The sequence below is a fragment of the Balaenoptera ricei genome, chromosome 4 (genome assembly GCF_028023285.1).
Source record: "Balaenoptera ricei isolate mBalRic1 chromosome 4, mBalRic1.hap2, whole genome shotgun sequence".
Classification (NCBI taxonomy): domain Eukaryota; kingdom Metazoa; phylum Chordata; class Mammalia; order Artiodactyla; family Balaenopteridae; genus Balaenoptera; species Balaenoptera ricei.
This window is the reverse complement of record NC_082642.1, coordinates 94,369,519-94,381,991: the sequence shown is the minus strand read 5'-3', so window position 1 is coordinate 94,381,991 and position 12,473 is coordinate 94,369,519. Positions and strand designations below refer to the sequence as shown.

The 12,473-nt window shown below is 36.4% G+C and overlaps 1 protein-coding gene across 2 annotated transcripts in view; it reads left to right on the top strand.

Moving 5' to 3' along the window:
- The window catches only part of STXBP5L (syntaxin binding protein 5L), a 381,827-nt gene that overhangs the window by 365,314 nt on the left and 4,040 nt on the right, over positions 1-12,473 (top strand). For both annotated transcript variants that reach the window (XM_059922136.1, XM_059922135.1), the window contains 2 exons: positions 6,419-6,779; positions 11,152-11,317. In XM_059922136.1, coding sequence (XP_059778119.1) covers positions 6,419-6,779; positions 11,152-11,317 — 527 coding nt within the window. The remainder of the gene's footprint in view (positions 1-6,418; positions 6,780-11,151; positions 11,318-12,473) is intronic.

The following is a 12,473-nucleotide window of genomic DNA, read 5'->3' as shown; positions in this document are numbered from 1 at the left end:
TCCTGAAATGCCTATTCACTACAATGTCACTTAACTGGAAGAAAATTACAGTGGAAAGAGAAAGGAGTTTAACTTGATTGTGGTTAAAATATTTTAGTTTCACAAACTTAAAACCCATGAACACGTGCCTCACTTAAAGAAGGGCTGATAAAGAAAAATTAAAAATGTAAGAGATAAAGATTTGTGTAGATGGACTTACCTCATTTTCTCTAGATGTTCCTTTTTGTATACTAAGGATATGATTTTAACTTACTAATTCAGTTTTTTATTACATATTATCTAAGCTTAGATATATCTGTTTACATATTATCTAAGCTTAGATATATTTGTTTACATATCACCTAAGCTTAGATATATTTGTTTTCATATGCAAAAGTATATCAGAGATGATCTTCTTGCCTTTATTCTTTTTCTTACAGTATTCTTGTTGTCCTTTGCCTGCTGACACAAATATCTCCTAGACTTACCCTCTACTCTAGACTTTTCCCAGCCCACTCCCTATGTCAGACTTACTTGCTAGTATTTAATTCCTTTAAAATCCAGCTCTCTGATGAAGAACAATTAACTTATGCAAATGTATAGATGAGTGAATGTGCTATCTCACAGATATAATATGAAACTAGTTAACAGGTTTTGTCTGGAGATCAAATGAGAAGGATGTAGTTTTTAATCTTAAGTCTAAACCTTGATGAGAAATTTCACTCTATGCAAGTATTTAGTTAGGGCCTTTCCATATAAGATGTGTATATTTCAAACATATTTGTGAAATTCATGCATTACATCTTAAAAACTAATAAATAAGAATATAGTTCAAGCATAATGATTGTTTTTGACTGAAGTATAATCACAGCTTAATACAGGAAAACAAACATACACACTCTCCACTTATAGGTAGCAGCTCTATTAGTTGTTTACAGTTCTTATTACTAGTTGTATTGAATGTGTTTGTAGCAATTCTATTTTCCCCAAAGTACATATACTGTCACTTGAAACTGCTGAGTAAAGCATGGAATCTGTCTAAGCCCTTAATAGCTAAACACGTGGGAAGCTATTAAGATTTTTAGATATTTTAAATTCATTGAATTAAAAAAGCAAAGTAAAATTCTCTACAGGTACTATCAAAAAACAAATGAAATTTTATGTACCCTTTTGTCACATGCTACTGTCATGAATTCAAACTCTTGCCAGACTCCCTTCTTTTATGAAGAGATTAAAAGAATGCACTTCTTTGGGAAAAATCCAACGATCTAGATATACAGTTCTTAATATAGTAGGATAACCTAGAAGAAATGGATAAACTCCTAGAAACATACAGCCGACTAAGACTGAATCATAAAGAAATAGAAAGTCTCAACAGACCTGTAACTAATAAGGAGATTTAATCAGTAATCAAAAATCTCTCAACAAAGAAAAGCCCACTTCTCTTTTTTAATTTAATTTCCCATTAACTTATCTTGGTTGTCTTGACAACAAATTCTCATCAATGATACGGAAATTTGAACTAAAGCACTAAATCACTGAATTTTAGAGTGAAAAAACACCTAAAGATTATCCATCCCAGTAGCCATCACTTTAGTCTGTATCAGAATCACTTGGAGGGTTTGTTACAACCATTCTCAGAGTTTCTAATTCAGTAGGTCTGGGGTGGAGTCTGAGAATTTGTTTTTAAACAAGCCGCAGGTGATAATAGTACAAATGCAATTTTGCATGCTGGGATGGAAAAAACAATGTTCTATCCTCCTGTATAGGGAAAAAGCCAGTCCTTCCTCCTTCCATGTTTCTCCTGTGCGTTTCCTTTACTTTCACATGACTACCACACTCACAACACTTCTGACACCAGATGAGTGGAGGTTTTCTCCACAAACAAGCAAGTCTCTGAGACACCAGCCGGGTGTTCCACAATTTAACTCAATTCGGACACTATCTACATGGAGATAGTGTCAGATCCCACAGGGTAAGTTCTCAGTCCAATGAGACTGTCCCCTCCCCCTCTTTCAGATGCCAATCCCAAGTCACCTGTTCTTCTGACCTGAGGTTTCCACAACCTCCTCCTCGGGTTCAATTAATTTGCTACAGCAGTTCACAAAACTCAGAAAAACTGTTTACTTACTGTTTAGCAGTTTCCTATGAAAGGATATAGCTGAACATCCGATGGAAGCGATGCCTAGGGCAAGGAATGTAGGATGGGACGTGGAGTTCCCATGCCTTCTCCAAGAGCTCTCTCCCACAGCTCTACCTGCTCAACCCGGAAGCTCTCCAAACCCCCGCCTTTTGGGTTTTTAATGGAGGTTTCCTTACACAGGTGTGATTAATTAAACCATTGCCCATTGGTGATTGAATTCAATCTCCTGCTTCTTTCTTCACCCCAGAAGTAGGGGGGTGGGGCTGAAAGTGCTAACCCTCTAATCACCTGGTTGGTTCCTCTGGCAAGAAGCCCCTATCCTTAGGTGAGGCCCCCAAATCACCTCATTAACAAAATGAAAGACACCTGTGTTGCTCTTGTCAGGAAATTCCAAGGATTTTAGAGCACTGTGCCAGAAACAGGGATAAAGACCAAATAGATATTTATCATAAATCATAACATCACACATACATAATATGGTTAATCACAATCCTGGTTAAATTTAATTCTACCTACTTTATTTCTGTATCTGTGTAGCTGAATATGGCTGGAGAATATATAACCAGACTAAAAAGTCTCATTTTGAAATAAATCATCATTAACCTCAAGTGGGTTCCTGTGCTGCTGGGTAGTCCTCTGTCCACCCTCTTGAACAATAATTACATATTTTCTCCACTCTCCTCAGAGCTCCAATACCTCCTCCACTGTTTTCAATCTCAGCTAATGACCACGTGTCCTCTTTCACTGAGAAAACTGAAACGATCAGATAAGAACTTCAGCAGCTGCCACCACCATGTCTACCAACCTGTCTGTATCTCCATGGTCTCTACCTTTTCTCCTGTTGTGACTAAACTGTGTAAGCTCCTGACTTGGTGAATGTCTCCAGTTGTACACTAGATTCTACTCCCTTTCACCTACACAAGAAAGTCAATCCAGCAATTTTTCCTGTTTCCTTTATATAATTATAATAAATATTCATCTTTTTACTAGATCAGCATACAAACATGCTGTTATTTCTCCCATTAAAAGAGAAAAACCCTCCTTGAATCTATTCTCCTACAATGCCCCATTTCATTTCTTTTTATTTAGAGCAAAATTCCTTGAAATAGTTATGTTATATTCACTATTTCCAGTTTTATTCTCCCATTCTCTCTTGAGTGCATTCTAATCAAACTTTCTCCCACACCAATCAACAAAAAGCTCTATATAGGTCATCACTGACCTCACTGCTAAATCCAATGGTCAATTCTCAAGTCACATCTTACCTGACACATCAGCAACATATTGCAGTTTACCATTTTCCCTACCTTATAACATTGCACTTTTCGCTTAGATTCCAGGATACTTTATTTACCTAGTTTTCTTCCACCTTTGTAGTCATTCTTTTTCAGTCCCCTTTGCTCGCTCCTCTACATTTCACTGGACTTAAAACACCGGCATGCTCAAAGACAGACTCCTTGAACCTTTTCTGTTTTCTATTTATATTCAAGCCCTATATGAAATCAGCCAGCCTCATTACCTTAAATGCCTTTTGTAATCTAATGGGTCATATATTTATATTTATAGTCTGGCCTATCCCCAAATTCCTAACATAGGTATCCAGTTACAGGGATATGACATACACTTGGATGTCTAATAAGTATCTCAAACTTATGTCCCAAACTGAGTTCCTAATATTCCTTTCCTTTCTCCCACAGTCTTTCCCATATCTATTAATGGCAATTCCATCCTTCCAGTTTCTCAGGTCAAAAGCATTAGAATCAATCTTGACCACTGTATCTCTTTCACATGCTAACTCCAACTTATTAGCATATTCTGTTGGCTTGACCTTTGTAATATACTCAGATTCTGACCATTTCTCACCCTTTATACTATTACCACCTGGTTTGAGCAAGCCTCCATCCATTTCTCACCTGAATTACTGTACTAACCTTTTAACTGCTCTCCTTTCTTCCAACCTTGACTCCCTTTAGGATATACCCAGCACGAAGAGTGATCCTGTCAAATGGAAATTAGATTACATTACTCTATTCTCAAAATCTTCCCATCTCATACCAAGTAAAAGTCTAAGTCTTTACTGTGTCCTACAAGAACCTATATGACTTAGCTCCGTATTATCTCTGATCTCATCTCCTAAAAGTCTGCCCGTAACTACTCTAGAAGGTCAAGATCTGTGAATAGTTTGAGATTTTACTTTACTTGCAAGCTAATAAATTTAAGTTGCCAGTTTCATGGATGCTGATAGAAGACATGAGACTCTTGGATCAGAGATAAAGGATAATCACAGTAGCCAGAATATTTTGTGCTGGTTTCCTGAGCCTTAATTCCACAGTACAATGCAAAGAAGCCTCCTCTTCTGTATAAATCTGCTCAGGCTGCCTTAACAAAATACCACAAACTGGGTGACTTCAACAACAGAATTTTATTTTCTCACAGTTCTGGAGACTGGAAGTCTCAAATCAACATACCAGCAGTGTTGGTATCCGGTGAGAGCTCTCTCCCTGAGTTGCAGACAGCTGCCTTCTCACTGTGTACTCATGTGACCTTTCCTATGTGTGGGGGAGGGGAGGGGAGGTGGGGGAGAGAGAGAGAGAGAGGGAGAGAGAGAAAGAAAGAGCTAGGTCTCTGGGTGTCTCTTCTTATAAGGACACCAATTCTATCAGATCAGGGCCCTACCCTTATGACCTCCTTTAACCTTAAATATTCCCATAGAGGGCCCATCTCCAAATAACAATACATCCACACTGGGGGAGTGGGGGAGGGCTTTAATGTATGAATTTGGGGAGGGGAAATGAACAAACCTTAGTCCTTAACATCTTCTACTCTATTTAAAATTTAATCACACCCTTTTCCAAGAATTTCTATCCCCTTTTCTGCTTTATTTTTTCCTTAGTACTTATTGCCATCTAATCTCATATATATACTTATCGTATATATTGTCTGTCTCTATCATAGAAAGTAAGTTCTGTGAAGGTAGGGATTTTTATCTCTTTTATTCACTATTTTATTCCCCTGTGCCTAAAACAGAGCCTAGAACACATAGTAAACCCTCAATAAATATTTGTTGATTGAATGAATTAAGATTTTAGTGGGGAAGACTGGTAATTTGGAAAGCTGGAGTAAGGTACACTTCTAGCCAGTAAGACCTCTTTGAGGAGGAAAATCCTCATTAATTGTCTGGTGAATTATTTACTGTAGACCGAACTGTTAATATCTTATTATAGAAGTCCTTAAATTTAAGCTTCCTTTGTAATGTGTATTTCTGAAATAGTAGAGGCTATATTTTGGACTTAGAGCTTTTTTTAAAAAATCATGTTACATCATCTAAACATGTTATTTTTAATTTTAAATATAAAGTACTTTCTAAATGGAATGTATTTTTATAACACCCTTCCTAAGTCTCTGGTACATGTACACTCCTGAGGTATATCAGCCTGGGATAACTTCCTTACTCTCTCTACATGATGTCAAAGGAGAAAGGAAAGAAAAGGCTGCTTTAGGGGAGAATCTGGAAATGTCCAAAGGTCAGTCTACCCCAAGTTACTTCCTAAGCTTCATAGTATCTTGTCTCTGGGACTGGTAAAAATCACCCATAGGTAATAATCTGGCATGGATATTCAACCTTGGAGATTCCAGGTGAGTAAACCATTTTTCTGTATAAAAGATGCATAAGCCTGCCTAAACACCAAAGCTAGTTTGGATTTTTTTTAATACAATCAAAATTGCTAGCATGAACTCTAGATATTTAAATTTCATGAAATATCCTGAGTGTTCATCTTCAGAAGAAGAAAAATAGCATTTTCTAGTGAATGAGTCTGTAAAATAAAGAAGTGGAATCAGTTGGCATTTTTTTTTCAGCTGGTTATTCAATAAATTAAAAGTATAAATTTTCTAAAATTTGCTCTTTAAAAAAGTATTTTAATGAATACTATATAGTATAATGAAAGGATACTGGATTAGGAATTAGGAAGCCTGAGTTCTAGTCCAGGCTCAGCCACTAACTTGCTATGTGACCTGGCCCAAGTCTCATCATCTTTCTGGGTCTCTGTTTTCTCATTAATATAATGAGAGGATTTGACAAGTTGATGTCTTAGACTCCTTTTAGACCCTACCTTTTATGATTCCAAGTTATTGCAACTGGTGAACTCACAAATCTACTGATTTATGTATAATACTGCAACATTATGACACTATAGATATGAATTATCATAATATAAAACATTTATCACCCATAGATGAATAGCAGCTGTTTTAGAAAGAATTTCATGTGCCAGTGATATGAAATTGTTTTTATAGGTACATTCCTCTCATTGAAAGGAGCTGTCCTAACATTCTCCTGTATGGACCGAACTGGCAGATTAATGCAACCACCATATGAAGTCTGGAGGGATCCAAACAACATAGATGAAAATGAGAAATCTTGGAGAAGAAAGCTGGTCATGAACTGCCCCTCTCCATCCCAAGAAATAGGAGATCATCAGTATACAATAATCTGCTCAGAAAAACAAGCCAAAGTCTTCTCACTGCCTTCTCAGACTTGCCTCTATGTTCATAACATCACCGAGACATCTTTTATACTACAAGCAGATGTGGTGGTCATGTGTAACAGTGCCTGCTTGGCATGCTTTTGTGCCAATGGGCATATCATGATAATGAGGTACTTGCCTTCTTTATAAATTATCTGGTAATCATAACAGTGCAAACAAGGTACAATTATGAAAAGTATATGTGTAATGTGCAAGATGTTATCAAGAAGCAAACTGAGATCATTGTTTCATTATATTTGTGAATGTTTTATTGCTCAAAACTTTGAGGAGACTGAGTTTTTATTTGTTTTTGTTTGTTTTTTGTTTTTGCTAAAAATGCTTTGCATTGTGAATGAAATATGTTAATTGACATCAAGGAATCTAAGGAAAGAGTGATTCTCCAGTCATTCACACATTCATTCAACATTTATTGAGCACATGTTATCTCCCAGATGCCATGCTAGGCACAGGATATATGAAGATGAATAAACTACAAGGAAAGAAATGAACTGTTACCTTTACTATGTTTCATAGTACACACAAGAATTTTCCATACAGAATTTAATTTTATCCTTATAACTTCTCTAGGACATAGGAAAATAAAGTGTTATTTGCATCCTCCATTTTACATATGTTAACAAATTTTCCTGAGGTTGCAAGTCTAGGAAAAAGTGAGATCAACACTGAACAGTATACTAAAAGTCATCACTTTATTTTAACCTGCTCTAGCTATGCATTAAGAAATATACATGGAGGGAGAGCTTGGTTGGGCTTTTGAACTGAAGTCGTAACTATATTGAAGGCTAGGTGGAAACAGATGTGAGGGATAATTGAGGGAAATTTGCTGAATGTAAAACCAATTGGTTGTGAAAGGTAATGGAGGTCTTTAAATCTCAGGGTTAGAAGAGAACTTAAAGGTTAAAAAGTTTTATCATGAACTTGGATAATAGTGAGGTCATTAGCAGATAAGAAAGTCAGAATTTAGAAAGACTGATAATGAGAAGTTTGGGAATGAATTGAGAATGAATGCTTGGAATGTGAGGTGCTTATATGCCAGCCTGCAGAAGTTTAGCCAGCAATTTAAGGTCTGGACTCTTAAAAAAATAGGGGTGGAAGATACAGCTCTGGAAATCATTTATGTAAATGCACTAGTGAAAGTTGTAGCAGTGAATGAAATCGTCAAAGAAGACAGTATAAAAAAAGAGGAGAAATAGACTGGTCTTAGGACAAAAATTGGGGGGGAGGGGTGCATATGTCTACATTTAGATAGTGGAGAAAAAAGAAACTCCAGCAAAGGAGATTGAGAAGTCATCAGAGAGCTAGGAAAAGGATCAGAGTAGCAGAACTTCATGAAATGAAAACAACAGCAGAGTATCAAAACAAAGGACAGAAGACTACCAAAACGATGGTCAAGAGGCAGTCAGAGCAGAAAGGTCAAAGAGTTTGGGTACAAGAAAAAACCCTAGATCTGGCACCTAGATATTAGTGATCTTTGAGAAAGCAAATCTTAGGAGCACGGTGGAGGTAAGACTAAATTTCAAGGGGGCAAGAAGAGAGGCAGTGGCATAGATCAGGGGTTGACAGACTACAGCCCCAGGCCATATCTACCCTGCCCTCCCCCCAATCTGATATTGTACAGCTTGCAAGCTAAGAATGGTTTTTACATTTTCAAATTGTTGAAAAAAATCAGAGAAGAATATTTCATGATATGTGAAAAGTATATGAAATTCAAATTTTCAATGGCCATAAACAAAGGTTCAGGGAACACAACCACACCCATTTGCTTACATACTGCCCGGAGGGGCTTGTGCACAACAGGGCAGAGTCAAGTAGTTGCACCAGAGGCCTAAAATATTTACTATCTGGCTCTTTAAAAAAAAGTTTGCCAACCCCTGAGACAGTATTCTTTGGGAAAATTTTGGTAAAAAGAGAGATGAGAGACAGGAAAGTAGTTCGAGAGCAAAACTGGGTGTTTGAGAGTGTTTTTATTGTTATATTTTCTTTAATAGGGGAGACATGAGTAGATTTGTAAGCCAAGAAGTAGTTAATGAAGGAGAAAGTTTTGAAAACATAAAAACAATCATTTATGGCCTGCTCATTCTCTTACATATGTCTTACTCTTTCTCTCTTTATCTGGTTTCTCTTTCTCAAGCTCTTTTTAGAGATTTCTGAAGAAGGCCATTCCAGTCTTGTTTGAAAATAACGACTTAACTCCTAGACATGCCTTAGTTTAGAAGGAAAAAAAAAAAATGTGTGTATACTCCCCTAAGCTCACGTTTAGTCACTCAAAAATGTTATTTCACAATTGAGTTTTTAGCTTGATAGTGACTACTTACTCTGTTTTTGCAAAATATTAGTATGTCTTCTTTTCTTAAATGCTATATCTGAAAATTAATTTCTACTTAAATGAATACATGCTACATCTACATTTATGAGGAGGGGAATTTCTTGAGAAATGAAAAGCAAGAGTTTAAAAAGCAACAGGAGTCATAGCAATAGGAAAGATAAAATGATCTGTCTCTGCCCTTTGTAAAAGCTGTTTTACATGATAATGACTACTTTAATATTATGTCCTAGTGGAAACTCTTTATGTGTTCATGAGGATCTCAAAAATATTTGAAAAGGAAGTGATTTTGACATGATTTTAGTAATGTGTAAGGTGTGGCTAGGAAACATGTGGCTTCAGTAACTGGAGTCTACAAATTGGCATGTTCCTGACCTTGCTAAGCATTCCCAGCTCTTTCCAGACCCTATCAGAACTTAACTACAGGACTTTCCTGGCGGTTCAATGGTTAGGACTCCGTACTTCCAATGCAGAACTTAACTACACTAAGCCCAATCTCCTCAAGTCCTAGTTTTCAGATAGTTGCTAGGTAGGTATGATTGCTTATGTGCCAATGTACCCAGACCTAGAAAAGAGTAGAGAGAGATGCAAGAGGCTTATCTATGTATAAAGTTCTCAAACTGGGCTGAGAGAGCCATTTTTAGTGGGAACCATCTTTAGTTACTTGACACTATTTCCTTATAAAAATGTCCTTGCACAGAAAAAAACTATTTTTTTTCATCTTTAAGAGTGCTTGTTTCCTAGCCCTTAGCAATTGACTTACTCTTTTCCTTTTCCTACCAAAAGTGATTACACCTGTTGTATTTTGTTGGCTTACTTTTATTATGCTACATAGACAACACAACTTATCAGGAAAGTCCATAGGAACCTCTTCCCCACCACAACCCATTAATCTGAATGAATGGAAGTCTGTTTAACTGGGTTTGTTTTGGACTCATATCCTAAGGATCTTTGTTACTTCAAACGCCATCACATGTATTTTTAATATACTTTTTTCATACTAAATCTTTGAAATTCAGTATATAATTTACACTTACAGAATATCTTAAATCAGACAAGCCATGTATCAACTGCTCAATAGCCACACGTGACTAGTGGCTACCATATTGGACAGCACGGCGCTAGGACCTCATGAAAAACTTATTCCTATAGCACACATTTCAGGTCCCATTTTATATGGTAAGATTCTAGGGCTTAAGTTGTAATTACAAACTACTTTGATAAGAGAAATAAGTACTTTTTTTTCAAGGTGCTGGTTTTATGATCTGGGTTAATTTAAAATCATTGTGCACACTACAATCAGTAGAATGATTTCAAAGCTTGAGATTTATCTACAAGTTTATTTTTCTCTTTTTGGCATTAGAAGATGTGCTTTAAAAACATTGAGATTGGTTTTCTTTAGTAGTTTGTAAATCTGGCTCTAGTGACAGTATCCAAAAGTACATTTTTATAAATATGTAAGCAAAATCATTTGACTACAACATTAGGATAAGCATAGAGCCAATCAGTAAGACACTTGAGATGTGGTATTAGCTTGGATGTGCAAATTCTGATCTATTATTTGTAACTAATTCTGTTACAGCCCCCAGCCATGCTTGTTTATTAATCATGTCTTCAGTGCAGGTGCCTTAAGTCATAGGTGATTTTCACTTTCTGTGTATAGAGGAAGTAAAGGAATGGGGAGCAAAGCCACTCCATTCCCAGGCACAGTGAACTAGACCCACTTCATCAGTGTATAACCTCCTCAGACCCAGGAGTTCTGCCTTAAAAAGAGACAATAGACCAAGTATGCAGGCAGCCACTTTCTAGCTGTGGTGTTTCTGCCATAATCAAAGATTATAACTGTACTGTAGGAACCTGTGAAATGCTCCAAAAAGCATTTTGAAATTGCTGGCCACTGCATTTAATCCATCCTTCAAGGACATTTGCTAAGTATCTGTGTGGATTAAGATAGAACTGTGCCCATACTTTTTTGTGAATATGACTTTATGTGAAAGTCTAGTTTACTACCATTGAGAATTCAAGAGGATAAAGAAACAACCATAAAATAGTGGTATAAAAAGTATTGTTTTATGTAAGGATCTGCACATTTTATACAAAGAAATTAAAAGCTTCTAACAACTTGAATATGAAATGTGGATTTGTTTTTTTCCATTCAGCCTACCTAGTCTTCGCCCAATGTTGGATGTTAATTATTTGCCACTGACAGACATGAGGATAGCACGGACGTTTTGTTTTACCAATGAAGGACAGGCATTATACCTTGTCTCTCCTACTGAAATTCAGCGGTTAACATACAGCCAAGAGATGTGTGATAATCTACAGGTAGGTCAGGCACATTTATGAATAAACATCGGACACAGTTGTAAAAAGAGAAAAAATTAGAAAGATGTCTAAAAGCTAAAATATTATTGAGCCAGACAATAAATATGCCTGCCCTAGAACATGTTTGGAATATATGTTCATCATTGTGATGCTACCAAGTTCTAGTGTGGTTCCAGATATACACAGAAAAAAATAAGAAAAAACGGGATGTGCGAAGAATGTGGAGATCATACATATCAATGGTTGTTTTGTGTGTTTTATTGTTTGTTTTGCCTATGGAGAATCCTCTGAAAGATTATAAAAATCTTCCTCCAGGGTGGGGAATATGTATGTACACACAAAAATTTTGCATACAATTCGGGGAGTTAACGAACTTTTTTTAAAGAAATCTTAATTGTGATTAAGAGCCATACAAAATAAATACATATCCTGTAGGTTAGAATTGGGCATTTGTCTTTGATCATAGCAGTAAGCAGAACCTAGAAACAAAATAAATATAAAAGCCTATCTAGCCTTGGATAAGTAAATGTGGTCACAAAATGTTAAAAGGCATCTTAGGGATTTAATTGGTTTCTCCTCCTTATTTTAGAAATAAGAAAACTAAAACCCATTCATTACAATATAGAGGTTCAGAGTATAAGCTCTGAACTATTTAAGTTGCATTTTGCTCACTTATATAACTTTGGCCATTTTACTTAATCTACTACCTTGAAGCACTGCTATGAGAATTAAGAAAGAATTCATATAAAGCACTGAGCACAGTGCCTGGAACATAGTAAGCTTTAAAAATAAATAATAATAAATGTTATTCAACAAATACTTAGAGTTTTTCATATGCCTGGTACTTGGCTGGGCTCTAGGAACACAATCATAAACAAGATACAAGTCCTTACCTGCTAGTGTGGAGGGAGAGATAAGTAAACAGACAACCACAATACTCTGGAAAATGCTGTTATATGTCTGTGCCGGTGCTGGGGAGACATGTGAGAGGGGCACCTGGGTTGATGGAACAAAAGGGAAGGGGTAGTTAGAAAAAGGTTGTGAAGGATGAATAGGAGTTATCCATAGGAATGGATGGCTGGAGATGGAAAAGGTAATGATATTCTTGACAGAGCAGAGGCATGCGACAGCCCCAAAGTTCAGGCAACTTCCAACA